The 27,403-nt window shown below is 37.0% G+C and overlaps 1 protein-coding gene across 1 annotated transcript in view; it reads right to left on the bottom strand.

The window, feature by feature from the left end:
- Positions 1-11,637: 11,637 nt before the first annotated feature.
- The window catches only part of esrrgb (estrogen-related receptor gamma b), a 45,964-nt gene continuing 30,198 nt past the window's right edge, over positions 11,638-27,403 (bottom strand). The window contains exons 6-7 of the mRNA XM_028039484.1: positions 20,811-21,080; positions 11,638-17,082 (exon numbers count right to left, since the gene is read on the bottom strand). Of these exons, the coding sequence (XP_027895285.1) occupies positions 16,838-17,082; positions 20,811-21,080 (515 nt within the window). The 3' untranslated portion in view covers positions 11,638-16,837. The remainder of the gene's footprint in view (positions 17,083-20,810; positions 21,081-27,403) is intronic.

The raw sequence follows: 27,403 nt of genomic DNA, 5'->3' as shown, positions 1-27,403 counted from the left end.
ATACTAAGACCAGGGATTCATGCTTCCTTGCTTCGACAGTTTTCATTTACTCTCCCATAATCTGTTGTAGCAACAATTATAAAACAAAAATCAGGCTCATTATTATACTTTAAACACAATGGAAGTTTGGTCCTTTTGATCACAATCAGCACTTTCTAAAGGTTTTTGAGCAAGAGCAAAGAAATCAGCAATTGTAAAGTTGTGGCTCACAGTATTGAGGACACGGCGTTTCTTCTGTGATGAAAATCCTATGTTAAACAAAATGCTCAATGGAGGCTAATAGATCCCCAACAAGTCCATGCACTGCTTCTAAAATGCTTTGTTTGGCAAATCAATTTTCCCATAACCCGGTGAGGAGAAAAGTGATGCGGATTGATCGCACCCCCTCGACTTTGTTTCCAGAATATTGTTTGATGGCTGGATAGATTAATTGGTATGACATTTCAAAGCCCTCTCTTGGCTGTCAGCATCTAAGCCTCAGCGTAGCAATCGAACCACGGTCTAATTGTCTCCTATGTAATACCTCAATTCCTAAATTAGAATGCTCTATGAACTATTCCTTTTATAAAAGCTAATATAATCACTGTGCTCAATCAGAAATGGGTTAGCAGAGGAGTGATGCAGGGCTGATAAGGCAGGTTGCATAAAAGGACATCACCCAAACTGCTGCGCCAGCACTCTCTTCACTTTAGATGTGTATTATACAAATCAGATAAAGGCAGTCAACAGGCATCCATTGTGGTTCAAATGTGAATCAGTGCTAGGAGGCGTGTTTACATCACTAAAACTGGTGAGAATGTAAAGGAAAAAATTCCACTCAAGTCAGTACTTCATAAGGTTGTGTCTGGTTGTGTATACATGTGCTCCTGGACTCTGACTCTGACTTGACACCACAATGTCAAACTTTAGCAGTGCATCCAAACAGAATAGTAAATCAAATGTTTCAAATTAATCTTTTTTGGTACTGCATCTTTTTTTACAACTTTGGTGTCAAATTTTTACGTTGAGCCACACAATACCTCAATTAAAGTGCAAAAACGTTTATGAGGTTTGAGATTAGCTTTCTCTGCTATTTGAAAACATAAAGTAAAAAACACACGACTGACAATTTAGACATTTTGGTTTCTTTAAACTGAAGTAACAGAATGCTTATTTTCTTATTGCTGTTATTTTAATGGCGTTCTGACCATCATAACACCACATTTCTACCATTTGTTCTCTGAATAACCCATCTAGAAGTATAAATTTAAGAAGGCCACAAAAGACTGATTCTGGATTGATATATAAATAATATCACCAGATCAATGGACCAGAGGGAAAAGCTAATTAATAAAATAAACTAATGATAATGTGTTTCTTTACTTTTTGTCAGTGCTTTCAAACACTGACCCAAAATGGTTACAAAAGTAGATTGTATTCAATTTTTATCCATTGAACAAATATTCAGAAGTGCTAATAACCTTATTTTTACTGTTTCAAATACAATGCAGGGATATTGGATTTTGAGCCTGTTAATCAAGTGGAGCACTTATTTAAATTCTTGAATTAAACCTGATTATTTTTGTTGCAAAAAAAAACAACTGACATTTGGTTTTCTGTGGCTAAAAATTTTGATATGCCATTATTTTTCTCTGCATAAAGCAATACAATATTTTTTTCCCCAAATAAGTCAGAGTAATGGTGCAGCTTTCGCCCTCCATATTTCATCAACGTTTGTTTACCATTCAAAATGACTAATTGCCCTCTCTTGATTTCCACATTGTGGGCTGGTCTCCTCACAGAGGAAGCTGCTCAGAAGCCATCCTCCCTTCATTTGCTGCGCCTCCCTATCACCCCAACACACCCACTTGCCTTTGAAAACTGTAATTGAATGGGTTTGTATGTCGTCAAATTGATTAATCATATTAATTTGGACTTGTTAGTGGGATGGTTGAGAGCGATGACAATTAGATTAATGAAATTAGTTAATTCTTCTTCTCATGCCATACTCACATTTTTAAAAAATGAATAAAAAAAAGGGGCCTGTTATGACAAAATCAGCAATCAAGATTTCGCTGCTAATTGAATGTCTTCCTTTATTAATGATAGGTTTATAAAAAGACCTTGAGGACGGACTATTAATTGATTAATCAAAATTCTTCAAATTATGCAGAGTATACAAAGGAGTCGGAAAATTTGATTATGAAGAATACACTGCCCAAAATTTTTATTCACTTTATATAAATGACAAGTCTTGCGCTGGAAAAATATTGCGATAATCTCAAGAAAATGCATATTTTTAATACTTAATTGCATTTCTATATATATTTAATTAATCTTGCATTTTGTATATTGCAATGCATAGCAAAAACAGCAGTGATGTCAATTAGTGAACACTGCAGAAAACAAAGACATTAAAGGGACTGTTCATTGTGTTGCAATACTGAGACTCACCAAAGTTTCCAGTGAAGAAGTCCCGATTACAGATCAGTTCTGTGTCGAGTAGCATGTCCCAGCAGAACCTCAACCACACATTCATCATGCCTGTTACTGCAGTGAAACAACAAAGGCCCACAAAAAATATGTAAATACAGGTAAACGGAATGTGAGATCCTTCAAAACGATAGAGCTTTGAATTTCATTATGCAACAAGCTGTCTGTTTATTATTAACGATCCCCATGAAAAAGGAGTGATTGTTTGAAATGATAAAGATGAAATGCTATAGTTTATGCCACCATGAATCTGATTGGAACGTCCCCACTATTAGAAAGGCAGATAAGAGCATTTATGACTATTTGCTTTGTGTCATAAAAGGAAGTGGGCTGTAAGATTAATATGAGCAGCTGCCTGGCTCCAGGTCCAGTAGATTGGTTTGCTCCCTATAGCTTACAGGTGTGGTAATAGGTTGGTTTATGCTCTCAAATGTGCTCTGTCACACAAGTAAGATAAGTAGAATAATGACTAGCACGTTCTGCATTCACAAAGTGTTATATTCGATATGCATGCTGTGTAAATGTGGGTGAATAATGCTTTTGTTTTCTCTATAAATTTACCTAGATGACAAGATGCTATCTGGTAATGTGCCCTATAGAAACGTGCTAAAAACGGTGGGTTTCCACGTTTAAAAAAACATATAAATCTTGTTCATACTGATGCTGCAGGAATGAATTACACCAAGACTTCACCTATTCAGTGGATGTATTGGGTCAGCATTTTTATGTAGCTGAGTTTATTCCTTCTGGGAATTGTTGCAAGTGAAACACACCCATAAAAAGGCAACAACATAGATTCTACTGTGAAAAGTCTATCTTGGGGATTCTTGCTGAATATATTAAAAAATGTTTGATACAGCTTCGGTATAGAAATAAATTAAAGATGACAGATTAATTCTTTAAATTTTTGTGATTCAGTCGAGGAAATTCTTGATTAAGTGGAAAAAGAACAAACTCCATAAACGTTTACAAATGTTAAACTTTAAAAAAGGGTCAAGATTTCTTACATACTGTATCTTATCTAGTATCTATCAACTACCTTACGTCCCTTATTCTTTTATAAACCTTTTGGATGTTTCTGTTCCAAGATGAAACCTGGTAAGTTTTTCAGTTTTTCTGTCATTAGTAAAACCTCCCCAGTCTTTTCGTGAAGCCTGAGTCTGTTTTTTAATTGACAGATGTATTGAAACAACTTCATCTCTTAGATGACGTCCATTCAAGTTTTTCTTAAGTTGTGTTATGAAACACTGCTAGATAATTGTGTTTAATGCCTAAGGTTATTTTTAATTTATGCTTTCTGCCTGAGGTTTAAAAGAACATTCCAGTTTCAAATTGGAATGAAAGCTCTAACCAAATCTAAATCTGGTTCAAAATAATATAGACCTGTATCAATTTGAATAACCTTCAAGTATGGAGTTGGAAAACTAAATATAGCTCATTCTGAAACCATTGTATTCTTGAGTCTAATATGATGAAAGAAAAAAATGTCTTACAAAACACGTCTTACAGTGTTTTGAGTCTTTTTTTACACAAGGCATAAGAGACAAAATAAATAAATATTCTTTGGCTGTAGCTTTAATTAGATCTGGAGTTCCTCAAGGGTCCTTTCTGAACTCCGTTATTTCTTTATTTACATGTACGCAGATGCCCTTAGCAATAAAAGTAAAAAAATAAAAAAACAACTACAAAACTTTTGCTTTTGTTAAATTGGTGAATTAAAAGTATTTTAAACTGATTTTAAACAAATCTGACCTGAATCTGTGACTTTGTCCCCTTTTTGGCTTTCATAAAGAGCTTTGTGTGTCTTTTAACAGTTTTTACAAAGTTTTACAAAAACATGTTAGACAAGTTTCAGACTAAAATTACAGTGACATAATTATTTAGATTAAGTGGTAATTTTAACATAATCAGCAGAAATATACACTTCTTTCTTTATATGGTGTATTTGTGCAATTATTGAACAGTTTTTGTCTGCAAAAATGGAGGCCCAAAGTCGTCATCTTCATTAACACTACAAAGAAAATGTTGAGTATTTGTCACAGTTTTGTGGCCCCATATTTATGTCCTCCTGAGTAGTCACTGATTTTAGACTTGATCAAATGCTACTGTTGAGGAACAGTACTGCTGCAGCTGCAGCTGAAGGCTGGCCGTGGTCAAGCCATCCTCATCTGCAGGATCCATCGTCTCTATTTACACAGTCCATCCTTTTTAAACTGCGTTATTGATCTTGACCTAGGTCACGCAGGTTTGGCATCAATGCGAGGGACAGGGATTGAGGTTTTGCAAATTGGAGAGAAAGGGCAGAGAAACTAAACCCAGAGGAAGAGGAAGCACCTTAGAGTCATGTCTTTCGTACTCAGCATTTCTCTTAGATTCATCAGTTTTATATCAGCATGAAATCTCATATTTGAGAATTAAAACAAAAAACTCTTCTTCCTGGACTTTGAGATTTTATTCATTATTATTTTTCGTAGAATTAAAATGTTACCTTTTACATCTAACAAGCCAAACTTCCATGTTTTGTTTGAGTAACCTGTTGCTCTAGCTATTTCATTCTTCACATGCTGTGTTATTATAAGTACTTCAGCCAAACCAGTAAACCATCTAGCAGTGTTTCATAAATAAATACTTAAATAGGTGTCCAATGAAAATAAAAAGTAAAAACAATTGATGCAAAGTTAGCACATGAAATCCAAACATTTTTAATACATCCTTCTTGAAGAAATGAGTAAGAAGAGCTATGCACAACTCTTCTTGTTGCTCTGTGTTTCACACATTGTTGTCATGACCTCCCCTCACTCTCTTGTCTTTGAGCTGTAATTCAAACTTCCCACTGAAGCAGCAGCAGCATCTCTAGAGCTTCCGGAAAACAAAACATGTCCTTTCTGGCTTAAATGAGATTGAGGGAGGCTTTAAGATTGGGCTTAATTGTTGTCTTTTCCACTGTTTAATTATAAAAACACCAAAGCGGTGCCATTGTGGCTCTCTAATTCCTCTGTGTTACGCTAATTATGTGGCGCTAATGGAGGTTTTTCTGTTGCAGCGTCGCACTCATTAACTTAGCGGTGACACTGCCCTTAATTGTGTAAGAGGCCATTGAGACAAACTTCTGAGATTAAAATGTTCACTTGTTTATGTAAAGACTAGTGGAAAAGAATATTAAAACCTTTTTTTCAGTTTCTTTTTCTTCACACAATCCATAGTATGCCTTTCTCAATGGTAAATTTTCACAATAGTACTTTTGTCTACAAACGAGAAGCCTCACCAGCAACTTCAAGAAGCCAGGTACCTGAAAATCTGTGCGAGACCATAATAAGGACCCGGTGTCCAATTGATGTCGTTCGAATAGCATGTTCTCTTGTGATTCCCATTTTAAAGACTAGCAAAAAGAATTTGTCCTATCTCCAGCGGTCCTTGGGTGAAAGACAGGGTACAGTCTGGATTAGTTGCCAGCCCATCACAGAGAACTCAAAATAGATCTAAAAACAGAAATAGATTTATTGGCTACAGACATGGACACAGTCCGGATTGGAAAAGAACATCTGATACCAGCTTTGTAATTAAGATGCAAAGAAGCAGAGAGGTGCATCACTTGAATCAATGCTTAAAATATACAAAACCAATTAAAACTGAAATCTGCTGTACTTTCTTGAATTTGTTTACATTTTATTTTGCAACAACTAATTTTTTTTAGTCTGTGCTTCAGACGATGGGAGGAACAGAGCTCTGTGAGATATTCAGTGTTTGGGATTGCTTTAAACTTTACACATACATGCCACAATTTTCTATTTTTTGTCTGTGAAGAAAATTCAAAAGCACATATCCTTTTCATTCCACTTCACATTTAATTATTATTTTGTGTCAGTATGTTACAAAACAAATCCTAATAAAATCAAACTTCAGTTTGATATTGTGTGAAAAGCAAAACTTCAAAGGGTACACAGATATTTCTTCAAGGCACTGTAAGTATATTTAAGTATTCTGGCAAGAGAAAAAAATTGAGTCACAAACAAAGACTCAAACAAACTAGAATTATGTTTTTACAGTTCCTGCATTGAAGAAAATCAAAATAATTAATATTTTGGAAAATCCAGCAGCCTTTTTTCAGGTTTAACAATATTAACGTTAAATCAACCTCCACTTAGCATAAGCAAAGAGAGAAAACAGACCACCACTGCTTTCCAATCTCCAGTATTCCCGCTCCCATATACCCACACATGCCCTCAATTACCCTATGAGCACCGCATGTGCAACATCATTAATAAGATCCACTAATAATGGTGGCGAGCTCCATTGGCCGTGAGTGAGATTTGACTAATTACTGTAATTGTATTGGAGTCATGCTCATTAAATATGAAAATTGTGTTCTGTGAAATGAAAGCAGCTTCATGATCACTCTTGTACAGGCGAGAAATAAATTAGAGAACAGTTTCTCGCTGTGCAATTAACCACAGCTACCTGCTACGCCCACCAATCTGCTAACGCAGTGTTTGTGTGTGTGTGTGTGTCATGTTTTCGGATACATTTTCGGTGGATATTTGCCCTTACTTGTTGATTGTATTTGCTCACGCCGTATGCATAATCTGCTCACCCATAAAATGTGAAAATACTTTTTGTAGAGCACATAATTGCAGTTGAAATGATTTCCCCTAGCTTGCTTCTACTTCACAATCAGCACAACAAATTATTTACAATATAATTATTTTGTATCACATCGGAAAACATGGAAGTGCTTTCAATTCGGTTTGCTCAAGTATGCAATTAGTAAACCCACAATTTCTTCCTTTTGCATAATAAGATGAATAACTTTTGTTCATTTTTCTCTTTATCATCCCAGGGGATTTTTTGAGTAGCTGAAGGGACTGCAGAGTGCTGATGACAGTATCCAGGAGGAGATAAGTCCCGTTACATGACTGAGCTCCTATGGCCTTGGCTTGCTTCTGTTCACTAAAGAAAAAAAAAAAGAAAAAAGTCTTGCAATGCAAATGTGGTGTTTAGCTTTGGCGCGCAATAACAAAACTGTGTCACAGTCGAGATGCTTCAGTGAAAAAGCCCTGATTTTGTCTGAGGAGATATAAAGGTGAGTAGAGGCAGGTAAACAAAGCATAATGTGGAGGTCAAATGCTAATGAGCGCTCCATTTGTGCCGTCTGCTCACTCCGAAGGCAGAGGAAGACTATCGGAGGTGCCCAGATGCAATAAATCATACAAATAAATAATATATTTTAAGTTTAAGGGAAGACTTTGTTGTGTTTATTGGCCTTCTGAAATGAATTTATGACTAAGTGCTGATTTCTCCTCATGTGGCCTTATTAAAATGTCCCATTTTCAACTCATTTACATATTTTGCATGTAAAAGTTGCAGACTTAACCTTTGAAATCTCAATCCTCTAGGATAGTTTTAAATAGCAAAGCAACACGCAAGTTTGACAATTATTATAATGAACTGAATAATTAGATAAATAAATGAATATGGAATCCGAAAACGAAATAAAAAAAAAACACAAAGTGAAGTAAGAATGCAAGGACACAAGGAAAGAAAGATGAAATAAATTACAGATAGGAAGAAATGACAACGAACTAAAGTCAGAAAGTAAGGAATAACACATAAAACAAAAGAATGAAAGACAGAAAGTAGGAAGAAAATAAGGAAAAAAGGGAGGAAAGGCTGGGAGAAATGACAAAAATGAAGAAAGACAGAATGAAGACACAAAGAATGGAAGAAATTAAGAAGGAACCAATTAGAAAACAAGGAGGAAAAGAAGGCCAAAATGATGGAATGGAAGTAAGACACAATGAATAAAAGACTAAGAACATGAAATGCAAATTCAAACATTTTCCCCATACATTTCTTTTTCTGTACATGTTCAACATGGGAAAAAAGTGAATTCATATTCCATACAATTGTATGCTATTACAGACTCCATATGAACCCTGCAAGGAGGAAAGTCCGCTTTCTTCTCAGTCCTATAACATCGTACCATAACTCACCATCTGCTCAATGGTCAATAGACCATTCAGAACCTTGTTAAGTACTGTAACTTGCTGTAGCAGAGATACAGGCTGTGTGATTTGAACAGATGCGATGCCTTTGGGGGATTTGCAGCTGTTCAAGGGTCTTAGATACCCACAGCTGCCCCCTCTATGTCTGAGACCCCAGCGACAGAAGAGAATGACTGATGAGGTGAGGAAAAATAAGGAAAAAAAAGTTGAACATACTGCTATCTGATCATCTACGCTTCCCCTCAGTTATTATTGCCACCCATAGATGGTGCTCAACTCCTTTAAGAAAAAACAGAGAAAAAACAGCAGAGACGTTCATCAGCAAGTGCCACAGGCTGCGCAGCAGTGGTGTTAGGGATGAGCTGTGGAAAAAGGAACGCTTACCTGTCCTTGAGCCGGACTAGAGCAGGAAAAAAAAAGAGTAGATTCAGCATGTATGCACCCTGCAGCCAGGAGCCATAAATCATGACCTTCTTCAATTTACACAGTGAACATATTGATGGTTTCCTATCTCTTTCAGTCACTTTCACCTGGTTACATCGTCTAAGACAACACCACTCCGAATAAACATGACTGACACTTTAAGGCCTATTCTCAGGGGACTCACACCTCGGCCGATGAATAATCCTCGTATGAGCCAAAGGATGAAATGTGAGTATACAGAAAGAGTGTCTGAAGCCGGTTGGCCCGGCACAAAGTTGTATTTAGGAGTGTGATAATAGATTTACTGTGTGTGGCATCAGGAATGGGTGATTAACAGACCAGAGCTTGCCAACGAGCCTGACAGTAAGCTGCATTTTAAAGAGAATGAAACGGGTTTTATGAGATGGAAAGTCAGTAGGAGGACAGTGGGCCATGCCCTAATTCCCCTCTGTGTGACAGAAGAAAAGAGGAAAAAAAAAAACCCGGATAATCTTGTCACACAAGTTAAAGAGACATTTTATCAAGAGCTTTTGATTTAGTATTTTTTTACTACTTTGTTCCTTGCAGTTTTGGGCTTTTTGTGCCAGATGTTTTTTTGAGGGGTAGGGATGATGAAATCATGCTATCTACTGCAGTATCCACTTTGGAAACTAATGATTTTAGTCCATTTTCAAGATCCTGTGACATCGAAAAGATGAAATCTTCCATTGGAGATTGCTCAGAAATAGTTTGGCTTGAAAAGGGGTCCTGATCTGTCATATTTCAAAAAAAGTCTTATTGTTGTAATTAAGGCAACGCGCATAAAACAACATCAGCAATTTTAGTGGAGTACTTTATTCTCTAATTTTATTTGCTAAGCAATCACCACAATTGGCATTATCAATATGGAGTCCCTTTCTACCACGATTGTCTTTAAAAGATAAAAAATTGCCAAAGTTTTTGTTTATGTCAATTTTCTGTTGAGTGTTTTTTTTTTTTTTTCAATCCGAACATCATGACTGATTTTGTTTAGGGGAATGCTTTGTGGCAGGCTGATTAAACACAGACTTACTCACCCAGCCCCCCCGCTCACCCCTTATATTGGCTGGAGTTGAAAGGCCAGTAAATGAAATGACTTCCACAGGATTGCACCACAAAGGACGGGAGTGTGTCAGATGTGCATTCAGCCAGCGTTGTAGCCAACGGAAGGTCAATCGGGACACGGAGTAGACAGCCGCCCAACCGTCGGTCTGGGGCAGGAGGATGCCGTTACACCCTGAGGCACCATCTTGTCAACCGCGCAGGCGAACACAGATGCCTGTTTATATATGTGAAAATAATTGGTCACCTTTCAGATTGTTTGAAATGACAACAAAGTGTGAAATCAACAAATTTGTTCACACTGGTGGGTATTTTCTTTAAAATCCACCGACTGCCTTATTAAGAGCAATTTTCTCATCTGAAAGCTGCTTTCTTAGAGGTATGTGTCTTACTGTAATTTATTACACCTGCTATGATTAATTTTAAAATGTTTACTGTAAAACTACACTCTTTTCACTTCAATATCATGGTTCCAAAAGCACTAGATATTTAGAAGTCCTGTAAACACAGCAGAAAACACTCACCTATGACAGATTATGTTCACTTCTATCATGTTCGGACACATGGATTTGTAATTTGTAATTTATGGAAAAGAATAAATTAGGATCATCCCAGATTGCGCAGCAATTGAGCACATGGTGACATTAATCAGCATTTCTGGGAAAGTTTCAAATACTTAAATCTCAGAAATTCAGTTGGTGTGGTCCTGAGTGTTGAAGTGAAAAACTATGGTAAGAACTCGGATAGGGTCAACACCGCAGCAGTTTATGAGTCTGCGGTAATCAATTTAAAAAGGTCCCAAAAGAATTTCAAACTGCCCTTAAGATTATAGTAAACACTTTAAGGACAATTTAAATAATTCCCAACATGCCAAGGTCCAAGTATCCACACATGTACACTGAGAGAGAACTCAAAATGTAAAAAAAGCACAAAACAACTAACATATCACACACCTAAATTAGCTTTTTGCTACAGTTGATATGCTAGGTCGTGTAAGGACAATTTTCATTCAGTGGGAGCTGTGCAAAAAAGAAATCATTGCTCTATAAGAAAAAACAGACAGAAGACTAATAGAGATAGCGTAGACAAGGACCATGACTTCTGGAGTATCATTCTTTTAACAGATGAGTCTAAAGCTTTGCTATTTGGAAACCAGAACAGAGAAGATGAGCAGAGCTAGAAATGTCAGAGTTCGGGAAAGTTTTCCTCCAGCAGGACCTGGGTAGCTAACCCTCATATATCCACCATTAATGCTTGGATTAATCCGAGTGTGCTTGAGGGAAATGTGAGACCCTTTGCAAAAAAAAGACAAAACAACCCCCTCCCCCCAAAAAACCAAACATGATAGCTGATAGTAATTATTTCTGTGCCATTTCTCTTGATTACGTATAACTTGATTTCTGGACCGATTTGAGTAGACTACTTTGTGATTACAGACATATGTCTGATCCATTTCTTTCCTTGTGTTGTTTTCAGTGGCTTTGTTGCTTATAAAAAATGTAAGCAATTGACCAGTTTGATTACAAAAAAAAAAACATGTTCATCTTTAATAGATAAAAGAGTGTGTCTGGAGGACCCTCATTTTTAAAATGAAATTCTTCCTGCACAGGTGAATTGATGTTTTTCCTTATTCTTTAAATGAAAAGATCACATACCATGATTTCATAAATTGTGTTTTTTATTGTCACTGTACATTCAGTGCATTGTTAAATCTGGCTGTCCTACTCCCCCACAAAAGCATTTATTTACACATGGATACAGTAGGCATAAATACAACTAACAAAACACATGAAAATGCCACAGAGTCCTGTCCAGTGAATCCCAGCTGTGTTTGGCTTCCTTCCATTATTTTTTTTTTCATTTTCTTTTCTTCACAGAACAGTGCACATAGTTAGCCTGTCCCCCCTTCAAGCATGAAGAAAGTTTGTAATTACAATGAACCAAAGCTCCCTTTTAACTTGATTCATATATCACAAATGCAAACATATTGCTTTTGAAGAGGGAGAGAAACTTCTTGGGTAATCACTAGTCTGTGGTGCGCACACCTAGCAGGTTCCTCTTTACACTGTGGAACAGATCGGCCGGGGAGGTTCTTCCATGTTTTATGTAAATCTCGTCATCTCAGAGTGCATGGAGATGAGGTAAGTCCGCAAATGGAGCAACGAATAAGTAGCTTTCCTCCGAGGAATGTGCGCCTCCTCCCCCACCACCAATTGCGGTAACTTCATCTGCATTTTTTTTAATACCCAGCCGGTGATGTCACTTTATTTCTGTGCCACTGACTCCCAGGAGAATCCCATGGCCCGCTTCCAAGCCCAGTGTAATTTTCAAAATATGAATTGAGGTATAGGGTCTAGACGACTTTAGTCGCTGTTCGTCCTGCTTTGCTGATAACCAAAACACACAGAGAAACCGAGAGACAAAAATACAGAAAAACAATCTCATCTTAAAACAAACACAATGAACTCGTTCATTATTCACTTGAAACAGACTTGTATAATACACTGGGCTGTAAATATGTTCCTAGTCCCCATGAGAATACATTAAAGTGGCAAACCTAACACGTGATCATAGTCACATCAATGCACAGCAGATACAGTATAATACAGTGAATTGCACGATGCAGTTATACAGTATGTTCAAGTTGTAAACAAAGCACAACTACAAGTCAGTCGGATGCTCCAAACATAAGGAACACAGGTGGCCGTACTGCCTTGCATAGCCCAGTGATCGCTGCTGCTCTGTTAGGAAACTATTACAGATACTCATGAAATCGCCTTTTGTAGAGACTTAGATGAAAAAGCCTCTCCACCATCAGCTAAAATAAAACGCCTCTCGTCCCCAGAGTAGAGCCAAAGCAGAAATTTAATTGCTCCATTTCTTTTGAGAATTTCAGCTTAGGACACAATTAGAATTAATTGGATATTGTAGAACCGTTTTAGATGTCTGAACATAAATTAGGCATTTTAAAATTTTTTTTTATTACATTAACTTGTGAGTGGGGAGAATTTAAAATGACCTTTTTTCTGTCAGTTAAGTCACAACAGGTTTAAAGGTTCTCCTTACAACAAAAACAACAGGAACTGGGGGTGTAATTTATGCTGCTAGCATTAAAAAGAAAAATAACTATATTCTCATGTCCTAATTACACTTCAGTCTTTCTCTTATGTTAAAAAAGATGTGTGCCTTCTTCTGCGACAGACTGGCGACCTGTCCAGGGTGTACCCCGCCTCTCGCCCGGAACGTTAGCTGGACATAGGCACCAGCACCCCTCGCAACCCCACTAGGAACAAGGGTGTTCGAAAATGGATGGATGGATGTGCCTTCTTCACTATCACGAACTTAGAGTAAATGAACACAACAGAACTGAACTATACCCATGATTATTATGTTGTGAATAACATATTTATGTAAAAACAGCTCATCATTTCATAAACGCAGTTGTGTGAGTGTTTCTGCTTTGGTTTGATACTAATCAGAGGTAATAAATCCCTTGTTTCACTTGGGGATGGATAAGCTGGTTAACAATTGGGGAGATGCACCATGGAAACTATTCTCATCAACGCACGGTTAAAATAATCTATGCATTATATTCTAGTTAATTAATATCGTCTCTCTGGTAGAGCCTCAGAGTTTCTAGTTGCGTATGCTTCCATCACTTTTGGGCGAAGCTAATGGCACTTGACTTTTTAAAGACAGCCTTCGTGTGGAATTTATATTTTCTCACTAAATCCCTAAAAGCTGCTGAGTAACCTGTTCTCTTATTATTGACACATATTTGTTAAATGTTCCTTCTTAACTGCTTAGATTAACAAAACTGTAAGAAATATGTCATCAACTGAGGCAATATTATGATATGCTTGGTAATGTCTTTAAATAATTTAGAGTCAACTCATGTCAGTTTGCCCCTTCACCAGTTCATATTCCCATTTTTAACAACTTTTTACCATTTCCTTTCACCCTACTTACACTCCCTACCTGTAATCTTATCATTTCGCTCCATGTATGTAACCAATGCACATAATTTCATTTCTCTTTGTAGATAAGTAGTTGAATGTTAGGTAGATGAATTTGGGACATAAATAAAGTTGAAATAAAAATAGACATATCGTAAATCACAAAGAACAGTTAAATGTAATTTATTTATTTTATGTTGACTTAAAATTAATTAATTTTTTATTCATTTTAATCTATTCCAATTCAATTTAACTTTATGTAATGATTAAAGTCTCATAACTATGATCCCCATCTTAATTTATTGGAGTCACTCCAAATTTGTTTGTAGTTTATGCAAAATTACTTTGAATCCTTTATTTTCTACATTTATCCAAAGCATCCACTATTCAGTAGGTAGAAGGTATTTTATTTTCATATCCAAACAAGTCATATATGAAAACACCAAAACTGTAAAACTGGTGAAGAAGCAAAATGAACAGTATCCTTTGGTAACTAGTTTGCATCTGGCAGATACTACGCTCTTAAAACCTATGATTAATTGTGGATTATACTCATGTTTCAATTTAAGTGTTGCTTCTGAATGTTTAGCACCGCCATTAAAAAAACAAATATGCTAAATGTCAGTGAGCTGTAATGATGCACAGTACATCGTTACAGATGCAATAAGGTACCCTATCTTGTGTTATCCAAAATGATGAAAAATATTCAAACTTAGATGTGACTTAAAAAATTACAAGAAACTGTAAGTCTCTTCAAAGTTTAAGCTGAGCTTCAACATTTTACCCTGTGATCCACATTTGGAGAGAAAATAAGTCTCATATAGTAACAATAATCCAAAAATTACTTTGGTTGTTAAATATCCCTTCAACCAAAAAGTAGGATATCAAGTATTAGTACTGCTGATAATCTATTCTTATTTAGTTATGAATCTGCAAGAATTTCATGAGCAGTCTGATTTCCGTTGGGATTCAAGGAAGACATTATAAGCTAAATAAAACCCCCAAGACCACTGGTTGTGTTAAAATTGAGAAAAAAACAACAACAAAAAAAAAACCAAACCCAAACAAAACAATCAGTAAAAACCCCAGAAAAGTCAAAAACTCTAGCCGCTGAATGTTTTACTTGGATGCTAATTCCAGAATTTACTAAACAAAATGTGACTTTCCTTGAATTCGCCATATTACCCAGGCTAAAAAACGATTCAGATTAATAGGAGTTCGAGTGAGAATGCACTTTCACCTCAATGAATCAAAAGTATTGAAGTAAAACAATTACTTGCACAGAAGACCAACTGTAATACGTTTGCCATCTTGATGTTTGGTAGCTTCTCTGATAGCTTCTGCAAAAATATTAGCCTCGTCAGATGACGGCTAAAGAGCTTCAAGGCAAAATCAATATCAGTGACACCAAGTTTCTGAGTTAAACAAATACAGATGGAACTAAAAATACAAAACTTCTATAAATAAATGGTATCAATTACAATGCTGGCTAAAATTAAAAGCCTTAAAAACTAGCATAGCATCAAACAAGCACCTAAAGTCCTCACAAAGTTGGTATTTATAGCATGAACCTCCTGTTGTATCGGTTGATAATTACATAATTTTAGGGAAAAAAAACAACAACACTTTCATCAGTACAAGATATAGCTTATCATTGTTGAGTTGGTTTCACAGCATGTTTAGTTTCCAGTGTCAGCACAAAAAGAATGGGGAAGAAGTGCAGTTTCCTAAAAATCACTAAACAATAGCCAACTTGTGTTAGTATTCATTTTGTCACATTAATCATAAGTGCAAACATTTCTGCTGCGAATGAAAAGTTCACTCGTTCTGTCACTAATTTTGTGGTGTTAACTAGTGATTATGAGAATACAGTGTGTATTGTGGAATATTTCCCTTTGTAATCTATTTTTAATCTCTCATATCCACAAACCTGTGTGCACTGATCAATGCACTGATCTAAATTCGGAAAATCCTTCAAAATTTCAGAATTTTAACGCATTTTACAGGGAATGTAAAGTTCCCTGTAAATTAGAATGCTAATATTGGCATTTTGAAGAGTAATAAGCATGATCTGTCAACTCAGGGTGCAGTGCACTAACGTCAATTTAGTGAAGAATTTAGTGTTAAACTGTACATAAGCCTGTTGCATGTTACAAATTTCCACAGCAATACAAAGAGGATGAAATTCCAGTTTGAACATTTAAAACTTGTTGGTAAATGTTGGACTGTCTCTGAAGTGGATAGTAATTTGAACGAGTGAACAATTCAGACACACATTTAGTTAGAAATGATAATTACCTCTGTCATTTGACCAACCAATCAGATTAAAATATCAAGACAATGAAGCAAGTATGAGGTAATTACGTGGAAATTACCATCTTTGATGATAACTTCAGAAAGGATCTTAAACAATTCTCCCTTCCACCCAGTGAGGCTTCCCAAAATTTACAATACTTGTAAATGAAGACCAGTTAGAGTCATTTGCTGGAACAAGTGAGATAAGAAAAGAGGAGAAACTGGAACACAAAATATGGCTACGTTGCTGTACAGTTCTTTATACTGTCACTTTTTTATTTTGAGATTAAAACAAAATAAGAAACAAATTCACAGAAGACTCAAGTGATATAGAGCAATGGGTCTCTGGTTATAACAAGACCACAGTTGCCTGATTTCTGTACACCTCTATATACATTATTGTCATCCCACTTGTGTCAAATTTATAGTCACCCTTTTTAAAACTATTCCAAGTTTTTTTTTTTTCCTTTTTCAATTTTTGCTATTATTTTAATAAGTAAAATGACTTCAGAGCCCAAGTGTCATCCTTTGGCTGTTAATTGGCACTCCACCTTTATTTCTCTTGGGCCATTGCTCGTCTCTGACTGAATGATGCAGCTGTTCCAGGTGTCAAGCCTTGGCCTCCAACATCTCGAGGAATAGTTTGTGCATGGGAACTTTGCCCTGCATTTTAATGCTGTAGAAGTGCTGAACAGCCTTTGTGGCGGTTTGACGGAGCAGAGGCAGGGTCATCAGCAGCTTGCCTGCACGTCGGGGGTCCTCTGGGTGCTGGGATCCCTCGTAGTCCTGCAGAGCCTCATGCAGAGAGTCTTGGAGCCTTTGGACAGCTTCGATGCTCTCTATGTGCATGGAGTCTGGAGCAAGAGGAGGGGCATGGAGAGAAAAGATGAAGAAAGAGGTATATGTGATGTGGAGAAGAGACTAAACTTCATTAGAACATTTAGAGCAGCAGAATATTTGGGGGGTTTAATTTGTTGAAATATGCAACATTAAAGTTTTATTACAGTTCTGTAACCAGAAAAACCTTAAACGTAATTTTATAATATAGTACTCAGGTTTTGTCATATTTTAAAGCTGTTGTGTACACAAACACACCAACTTTAACCTTTCACACATATTAAATTACTTGATCACACTGTGCTGGACTCAGATTTTGTAATGACTTCAAATCTGGTCAAAATAACGTCTTCTCTATAAATTGCATCATATAATCTTCCAGATATAAATTATTTTAAGACCTTACTATGCTGCTTAGATTAAAAGCTCTTTGAATGTCTAAAAATATTTCAAAGTCTCCTTCAAATTATTGTTTGATTATCCTTTCACTGAAGAGACGGGATTCAGCTTAGGCAGTTAATTTGCATTTGATACTCTTTTGGTTTCAAATCCAAAGTGAGGAATAATCAAATCATACAACAAACCAGGGCAACTCCCTGCCAAAAACAGTAATCTCTTTGCAGCCTTGGGAGAGAGAGTTAGGTGCCAGTAGGAGGCAGAAACACTTGTTGTTTCAGGGGAAGTAAACAGCCTCTTCCTACCCAAAGTTATTCACTTTTTCTATAGTGCTAACTCTTGTGCTCTCTCGTATTCTGGTTCTGTCAAAGGAAATCCCAACATTCTTTGGGATTCTCCATTCTCCATTCTCCTCAGAAAAATACTTCTAGGTGTAAAAGCAAAGTTACTTTTAAAAATCCTCTTTATACACAGAGAGAACAGTAGACTTTTGCAATACAATTTAGGCTTTTAATTAACTTAGACAATTTGAAAGTGTATTTCCTATTCCAATTTCTTTCCTCTTTACTCTGTAACATTCTTTAAAATTACTTAGTATCTGTGGAACCTTGTTTCCTTTTGTGTTTCTTTTTACTTAACCAATCATTAGGAAATAAACCTTGCGTGAATATTAATAATATATAGCTCTAAGCTGAATAAAATTTCAATAAATATACAAAACCTATTCCTTTCTTCTTCAAAATATATGACAAATCTGCTCCCTAATTAGGAAAGAGATTGAGACTGATCAGATTTTGATACATTAATATAAATTAGCGTAGCCCCTCATTGCTACAAAGCTATTTAAAAATTCATTCAGTAACAATAAAGTATATTTTTGTGTGTGCAACGCAACACAAATATGCAGCTGCACTTACCTGTTTTGCAGCTGGTTTTACATTCCACAGCTTGTAAATGCAGACATGCAATTTTGGAGAGAGCTTTTCTCTTGTTAGTAGTTAATGATGCTCCTTAAATAAATGCCTGTGCGTGGCCGAGGCTCAGGGGAGAGAGACGTGCACCACAGGTCGGAATAAATATACAGTGGTAAAGGAGAAAGATTCATTTCTTTTTGGTAGCACGGAGTACGGTGTACATCCCCCCATTTTGCTAATGAATTCAGATGGCTGCATTACAAGGATATCGTTCATCTGAATGATGGTGGCAGATGGCCTTCATTTCCATAAGAAAGAGCAGTTGGCCCCCTTATATATAGGCTCTAAAATAAAACCAGTTGAGACTTTTTTTAAAATTCCTCTCTATGTATAACTTTAGACGATGGAATAAAAAAAAAGCATAGTCGTCCTTAAAAAGGACGAGGTGACGCAGGGTTTTAGTAGACAAGCGTAGTATGTCGCTCTAGTCTGCTTGCCTATCCATAAACAGAAAAAGTACTTTTCCTCGGTGTTATATCATCCCAAAAGCATGTCTGCTAGATGAAGAGTGAGGGAATTGGATCAGTTATGTGTCATGAATTTAGGGAGTGAAGTTAAGACCGTGTATAAACATGTAAATGAGGAAGAAAAAAGGGAAAGTACAAGGCTAATTATGTTCCTAACTGACTGATTAAGTCTCTTTTACCAGTCGCCTTCTGTGTAAATTGCATTTCTATCTTGGGAAATTAACTAGGCTACGTGGACCGCACATGTGTTCCAGCAGTCTTTGTTTGAAACCTTCATGTTAACACTGATCTGATCCTGATTTGGCGGTATGGTAAGATGTGTGTGTGTGAAGCTACTGAAAATGTGTTCAAATGTGTTTATATGTGGAGTTATTTAAGGCGGTACGGGCCGGCATGCAAAACTAACTTTGAAGAAACAATTTCCGTGTAATCTGTCAGCAGCCTGGCATCAATCTCGTCGATTCTTTGCTAATTACAAAATCAATGGCCATGAATTTCCACAGCTGTCACACCCTCCGGACCAGTGAAGCCGAAGCTCCGCGGGACTTTGTTCAAACGAGCCAAAGTTGCCCTATTGCCCTCGTTGAGCCTCCCGCTCAACCCCAGGCCTTTCCTCTCCCACACTTCTCCCTTACGTTTCCAATCCCTGCCTTTCCACCCCCCTCTTTTGCTCCCGTGGAGTGTTTGCAATCAGATGAGCAAAGCTCTGGGCTCAGCATCTTTTTTCATTTTTCAGTCAGGCAGGAGAAAAGACTCCTAACAGTCATTGATTAGTGGGGGACAGGCCCAGCCTCATGAAAAGCAAACTGTCGATACGGGCGCAGCATCTTCACATTGGAACAAACGAGGCCCGTCGCTCCCCGACGCTCATTCCACTTCACTTAACACATTTTATTGACAGCCCCTGTTTTTCTAATGAAATGCTAAATATATCTCCCTCGGCAGAGCCGTGCTGGCAGCCACTGCGATGGAGATGGAGGGAATGAGAGCACAGCGACAGTCACGCACACATGTATCTGCGCACAAATTAACATGAAGCTCCACATGCACACTTGCGATAAATGGAAAAAAAACTCTGACCTTTACTCTTATCAGGGAGCCGTTATCCTGAAACTGATGGCTTCACAAGATATACATCAACACTTGACATTTTTTCTTTTGCTGAAATTCTTTGTTTACTTAAATGCTAACTTTCTTAATTTATTTTAGATCTGGTGTGTGGATTTGGGACCTCTAATGTAAAGATGAACAAAGAATTGTATGAACTCCAATAGTTTAAGTTCCAGAGTTTCTACAATTTTATTTTATTTGAATTTAATTCTTTTCCAGGCTTAGATTTTGTGGCCAATTCTTGTCATGGACAAACCCTTGTAAAATGAATAATACCCATTGAACTTTTCGACAATTTTTAAATGTTGTAGTCACAAATTTGAATGTATATGTATTAATGCTAAAATAAGCTTATGTGGCAAAAAATCTTCTTTGAAGTCATTTCATTTTCAGCTTAGAGCAAAGTCTAGCGCCCCTGACATGAAGAGATTCAGCAAGAAAAACAAAAGATTTAGCAAACTATTATGAAACAGTTTAAAATACAGATGAAAAAAAAACATGCCAAAAAAACCCCCAAATAACTCCATAAAAGTTGTTTTTAAGATTTAAAAAAAAACTTTTTTAGGTCTACTTTTCAACCAATTAGCATTGGTACCAATAGATGAGCAGAGTGCAACTTTTTTGTTTGATTGTTTACTATTTTATTTTGTCTGTCTTATAAAATGCACTTACATGTTTTTTCTTTGGTTGTATTGCAGTGTTGTGTGATTTCATACTCCTTAAAAAACCTAATCACATTTCTCTATAATTAATTTTGCAAAAATAATTCCCTTTAGGGCTAGAAAGATTGAATCTTACCAGAGTTGGCGAGCGCGATAGCTTTGAGCGTGACAAACTCCTCCTTCTCCATGCGCAGTTTCTTGTAGCGTCGCACCAGCGGCAGGATGGCGACGTGAAGATCCAGCAGGCCCGAGATCCTCGCCTGCTCCTCATCTACCACATAGTCCTCTGCATATACAATCTCGTCCTCGCAGGGCAGCGAACGAAACACAATGCTCAGCACCAGGATCTCCATCCAGGCGCTCTGCAGAAGACTCATTTGATCTGCCAGGGACAGTGTAGAAAAACCTATTGGAAAAAAAAAAAGATTTGTAACACTGTTAGGTTTTCTTTCCAGGATTGTTAACTTCAGGTTTCAGCCAAACTTGAGACCTCTGTATGTTTTATGGACTATGCGCAATCACTGTACAATCCCCAGAGGAGAACGACTTGAAACAGGCCGATTGCTATATGTGTTGGCTTAAGGCTGGAACATAAATCTGTCAAATGTAAAGGCCTTTGAAACATGAGCCAGAGCTATTCAGCCATCATCAGCCAGACCTTTAGTGCATAAGGACAGGAGAGCCGATAAGTCAGAGCAAACTCTCCTGCAAAGAACTGTAAAGCAGAGAGAGCGTTATAGTTTCCAATAACAACCAAATCATTGGTCTAGAAGGGAAGGAGTTTTGTGGTTTGTGTCACCACCGCTACATACAAGGGGATCTTAATCACCAAAAAGTACATTTGTTTCAATAATTCCAGTCAAAAAGTGACAATTATAAAAGTAATTATTCTTGTGTACACTGAATCAAAACCTTGAATGATGTTTCTCAGAAAGTTTGAATAACATAAAACAAGTAATAATAAAAAAAGTTATTACAAAAATGTTCAGCCAGTCGCTTTGCTGAGGTGATAAAGTCTTCCTTGAAAAACAGATTTTATATCAAGGGAATTCCTGGTAAAATAATGGTTAAAAATTGAATGTAAAACATATAAAAATACTAGTAAAGGAAATGTTAAAAAGAGTGTGACAATGAAAATATTCAGGGATATGAATAATTATTATGGAGGAAATGTAAATATGCTAACATGGAATAGAAACGTTTTCCCACTACATTTATTGGTGTTAGTTGCCATAACAAAGCAATACGTGAGATGCACTAAATTGCAGAAACACAAAATGCATTCAAGGGAATTTGTTTAACTTGAATTAACTGTCTTAGAAACAAATTTAGTCATTAACTTCATAATTCCTACAGTTTATAACAATCAAAATATTATTAGGGCCGTTTGTCCTCGCAGTAAATCCTAATAAAACAATCCTTTGTTCACTAAGTGTTTGACCTTCTGAACTCAAAGCGACGAGGTCGACCCGTCAACTCTCTGCTCCAGCTTTCATGCTCACCTCGTCACAAGGGCGGGCAGACAGACAGACAGACGGACAGCTGAAAAGGCTCCCGGAGTCACAATGCCATTCACCATACTTGATAGAAAATAGGGAAGTGATTACAGGCCATTGAAGCAACAACGCTGCTTACCTAAATCTGAACTGGTATGGATCAGAGTCCGTCAGGTTGACTAAAAAGAGGCCCTCCCAACGGCTCTTATCAAGCAAATAGAGGGACGATGGAAAGAGACAGAATGAGGTGGAGAGAAAAGAGTGCTGGGGGTGCCATTGATTAGTAGATTGTAATCAGTCCACCAAATGCGAAAGGGCCATCGATCCAAGCCTCAGATCTGACAAACAGACAGCTGATGGAGGACATCCGGTACATGTTTTAACGGGGGAAGGGAGAACTACAGTGCCTTGCAAAAGTATCTGGACTGCTTAACTACTTTACATTTTGCCATGTTACAACCACAGACTTTGAGGTATTTCATTATAATTTCTTGTGCTAAATATAGAATTGTGTAAATATGAAAAGGAAGGAAAATTGTACATTAATTTCACATTTTTTCCTAAAAGAAAAGGTGAAAAGGTTCACCTTGATCCCTGAAGATATAGCTTTGTGGAACTACATTTTGCTGCAGTTACAGCTTCAAGTTATCTGGGGGAGATGGATTCTTCTTTGTTAACTTGACGCAGAACATCTCTGGATATCAAGTTTCCAACCCAGGCCTTTGACTAGGCCACTCAAACACATTATACATTATTTATCTAAAACATTCCACTGTATCTGTGGACGGACGTCTGGCTTTTGCCCTGACCCTTCGCCTCAGCCTCAAGCTTTATCCAGCTTTTAACATTCCTGGACTGCCCTGTATTTACCTCCATCTATCTTTTCTTTAAATCTGAGCAGCTTCTTCGACCCTGCGGAGGAAAAACATCCCCCCAGACGGATGCTGCCACCACCATGCTTTTTACTGGACATGTAGTGCTTTTAAGGTGAGGTAAAGTGCTTTACATGTAGGCCAAAAAACTTTAGATTTGTACTTAACTGATCAGAGCATCCTCTTCCACGCATCTGCTGTATCCTCTACATGGTTTCAGAGAAAGCTGACTATACTACTGTAACTAATTAGTACTCTCTTTTCATGTTTTGTTAGTTTAGGTGCTCGGGCATCTCTTGGTAGGATTGTAGATGAAACTTACAAGTCTCAGTTAATGGATTTTATTCAGCAATCTCAGAGTAAAATGGAGCTGAACAAAGATCCATGTGAAAACAAAAGAGAATTTATATTTTTTTTTTACAAGTAAAGATTTTTTTGTATAAATATGTATGTATTAATTTAGAGTCGATGATTTGCTTTGAAAAATTAATGCCACCAATTTCTAGTTTATTTAAGCGAGGTAGGGTAAAACGTAGCATATAAAAAATGTAAAAAAAAAAGCAACTTATATTACTTTGAGAAAGTAATGACTTAAAAATACATATGTGAATCTTTCAGTGTCTAGCGATTCGATTTGATTCTGATTTTTAGGGTCACAATATAATATTATCGTATTCAGAAACGATTTTAGAGTCAAAATCAATTTTTGATTCAGAAGCCATTTTTTCTACTTATACTGCTTAAAGATTCTATTTAAATTATGTGACTGAAAAAAAGAAAAGACAGTGTCAACAAATTTAAAAGAATTCTATAAGGCTCTGTATTAGATTGCATCAGTTTATATTTAGACATCAAATTTTGTAACTTACATTATCAGTTTTAGGATAACTTAGTTGCCTAGCTTTTTCTTAATTAAAAAAAAACATATCAAAGAATAATTCACAATATAAATTTACAAAAAATTAAGCAGAGTAAAATCAATTTTTGAGTATTTTGAATCGATCCAGTTTCCAGGACTAGGATTTTTTTTTCTGCACCTCTACTTAAAAGTGGTCAACAATCTCTGCCATCTTCCAAGTCCTTCTGAAGAGAGCTGACTCTCTTTTCAGCAATCTTTTCATTTTCTCCATCATTTCTCTCCATTCATTGTATCCAGTCAATTTACCAAAGCCACGGAAAGACTTCCTGACTCCATCTGGGTCACCCTGGAGCTTCAGGTGTGGGCAGAGTTAAGTGTTGCTGTGGTGGGTGAATCCCCTGATGAAATATCAATATTCCAAGCTACTGATTTACTGCCGTTTGACTAAACATGACACAATATTGAGCAAACAGGGAAATGTCAATATTCCTGCATGTGTCTGCACTCTCGCTGTGTGATGGCAGAGGCAAGAAGGAAGTTGTTTTTTTTATATTTGACAACGCAGTTGAGGGAGGGGAAAGGCTTGGTTTTATACATTTTTGGGTTAATTGTTGTCAGTTTCTTTATAAAAAAAAACCCTCTGCATTGACAAAAATATGCTCAGTGCAGACTCAGAAAAAAAAGAGTGAATTTATTAGGGAAAAGAAAAATGTAAAGGCCATGTTTACGCTGGAGTCACCAGATACTTCCTAAAGATTATGCATTCTGGGGCTCTAAATGCACCTCAAAATGAAATATTTCTCAAAGGACAGAGAACCACAGAGAGAACGATGGTTTGGCCTGCTTCAGGCTGGGATTGGGAGACCTAGACAGGCTGCGCTGCAGACACTTTCTGCTGCGCAATGCTCCAGAAAAAACTAAAGCGGTATCCTGGTTCAGTCAGCAAACATTTCTCAGGATCCACAAAATTTCGTACAACCATGCAAGACATTTATTTAATATCTTGAAATAGTCGAAAATATTGCTTTCATGTCCACCAAAAATATTTTGATATGTTCTCACTGAATAGGTCTGATTCTCAAACTTATGAGTTTTGTTTTTTAAGTGTTAGGGAACAATACTGACAGAGACATTCAGAACTGTGATCACAAACTCAATGACTTCTGAGAATCTGAGCACACATTTTGTTAAAATGAACTTATACATTTGAAGAAGTGTGTTTTCCTTGTGCAACAAAAGCTGCAGCCTACAGAAAAAATACTTGGCATCAAAGCCGAGTAGCAGATTTACAGTTCAAAACGAAAAGGAAACTTCAAAAAGCCCACAGATCTCTCCCTGAGTAATGAGAGCAGAGCTGACTCAGCTCTTAGGGCTCTTTGTGGGAAATGTGTTAGTCGAGCAAAAAATAGTTTCAGGATTTCCAGACTTTTTTAAAGTCAGAATTTCAGACTCTCTTCGACTCTAATTTATCTACTTCACCTTCAATCTAATTTTAAGTATTAACATAAAATTTTATGGTTATGGTGTTTAACTTCATAGTGGTTGGTTTTAATTTTGGAACCAGAATAAATCTGAGACTGAAAAGACGGATGGATAGGTCACTGATTACAACTATTCTAAAAAGCAAAAAACAATCGTTACTTGTTATTATACTATATATGTTGACTGGTTATTTTGTTTTCACAGTTTTACGGATTATCAGTTTGCAAATTGCATACTTTTGATTAACAGTTAACTCAAATGGTGACAGCAGGAATTTGGCCTCAAACCTGAAGTTTTGTTCAACATATTCACTCCAACATAAATCTCCATAAAACCACACTATTGTGAAATCTACCGGCTGTAAAGTGCTACAAATAGCATACTACTTTCTAAACTACGACAAGAGTTCTCAACGTGCCAGAAGCAAGTGTTTGTAGAAAAGAAAAGGGCTTTGATGAGGTGGCAGCACAGTCCAAGTACAGATCAGATAAGAAATTGAAACCCTATTCAGCACAGTGAAGAGAGTGAGTGGTTGGCAGCGAAGCTTGAAGCTGTCATTGAGAGCTGGGTCTAAAACAGACAGCAGTTCACTCTCTATTCATTTAGCATCATTACAGGCCTCCTAAGAGCCCTAATGAGCCTAATAAAAAGACAGAGGTAATAATGAGACTAGAGGGCTCTATATGAGCGAAGAAGAGCGGGAGGAGGGGGAAGAGTCAGGGGAACAGGAGAACAAGGAAGTCTGGCTGTGTGCGTGTGTGTGTGTGTGAAGGCTGACATAGGGGGAAAGTGTTTGGAGGAAAACCAACCAGAGAAAAAAACAAGAGGACTAGGAAAGTGATGGTTTGCATTGAGTGAGGTCTTATGACATCAGGCTTTAGCATACATTTATAATTGTTTTGCACATGTACACAGCAAATCTGGCAAATTAGCAGACCCCTCCAGATTCTGTAACATCTCTATTATCATTAACCTGGGTGCTTGTCTAGAGGCTACTGAGGAACCAGTTACAACACCAGTGAGTTAAAAAATCAAAACCTTTACACCTAAAATCATTTTAATATAATCTGTAAACTAAGTTGTTAGCTGCAAAATATGCATAAAAAATCAGAGCTGTGTGTTTCTTCCTCAGTTCTCTGCATCTGAATGTTGAAGGACTTCCACATTAATGGAGCAATCTGCACTAATGACTCTTATTACCTCATCGTTAGGGCCATTTGCTCAGTGAGCTATGAGTGTAATGGTAGGCGTGGACTGTTAAACTATAGGGACCCCTTTTTGTCTTAATTATTACTTGGTGACACTCTGACCTGGTGGCCCTGGGTAAAGTGTCCCCAGAGGGCCACGTGCCCCTTTAATATCTCTGTCACTTCTGGATTTAGATGGTCGCAGCATAAAAGATCAATAACTCTACACAGGTAATGTAACACAGAACAACTCTTAAAAGCTTTATACCAAACCCATGAATAAACCTGGAAATTTATTTTTAGATTTGGTGGTGGTCATTATTCGCAGAAAACAGCAAATTGTCTGAGAGAAGGGGGGAGAATATGTATTAAAGGTCCCAAGTGGTATCCAAGTATCCTCCATATATGTGGGCACACGCTCTGACGCTGTGCCATGTGCCACCAATAAATCTGAAATTTTAAACTAATACCAGCAAAGTCAACAATATGTTGTTGTTGATCTGTTAAGAGAGGGCGTAAGAGAAACAAAGTTTTCGCCAGGGTTGCTTCATATTCTCTTTCTCTTTTTTTCCTACTTTTCACAGTCTGCTTGTGCCACATCTGCATAGGAAACAATATTTTTAAGGTGCCATTGTTCTTTTCTGGTAATCTGTAAATGCAAAACAGAGGTGCCTCAATGCAGCCTGAATGTGTGTTTATGCCGAAGTAGCGAGCATTACGAAATGAGCTATGTGGCAAAACTATGAGTGACAACTAGGTACAATCCAAAGTTCCCAGCAAAACAAAGACTGAACAGCAGAATTATTCATACCAATTGAACCTTTCTCACATTT

Source organism: Xiphophorus couchianus, chromosome 15 (assembly GCF_001444195.1).
Source record: "Xiphophorus couchianus chromosome 15, X_couchianus-1.0, whole genome shotgun sequence".
Taxonomy (NCBI): Eukaryota; Metazoa; Chordata; class Actinopteri; order Cyprinodontiformes; family Poeciliidae; genus Xiphophorus; species Xiphophorus couchianus.
Note: the sequence above shows the minus strand (reverse complement) of the source record. Positions and strands in the feature narration are given on the sequence as shown.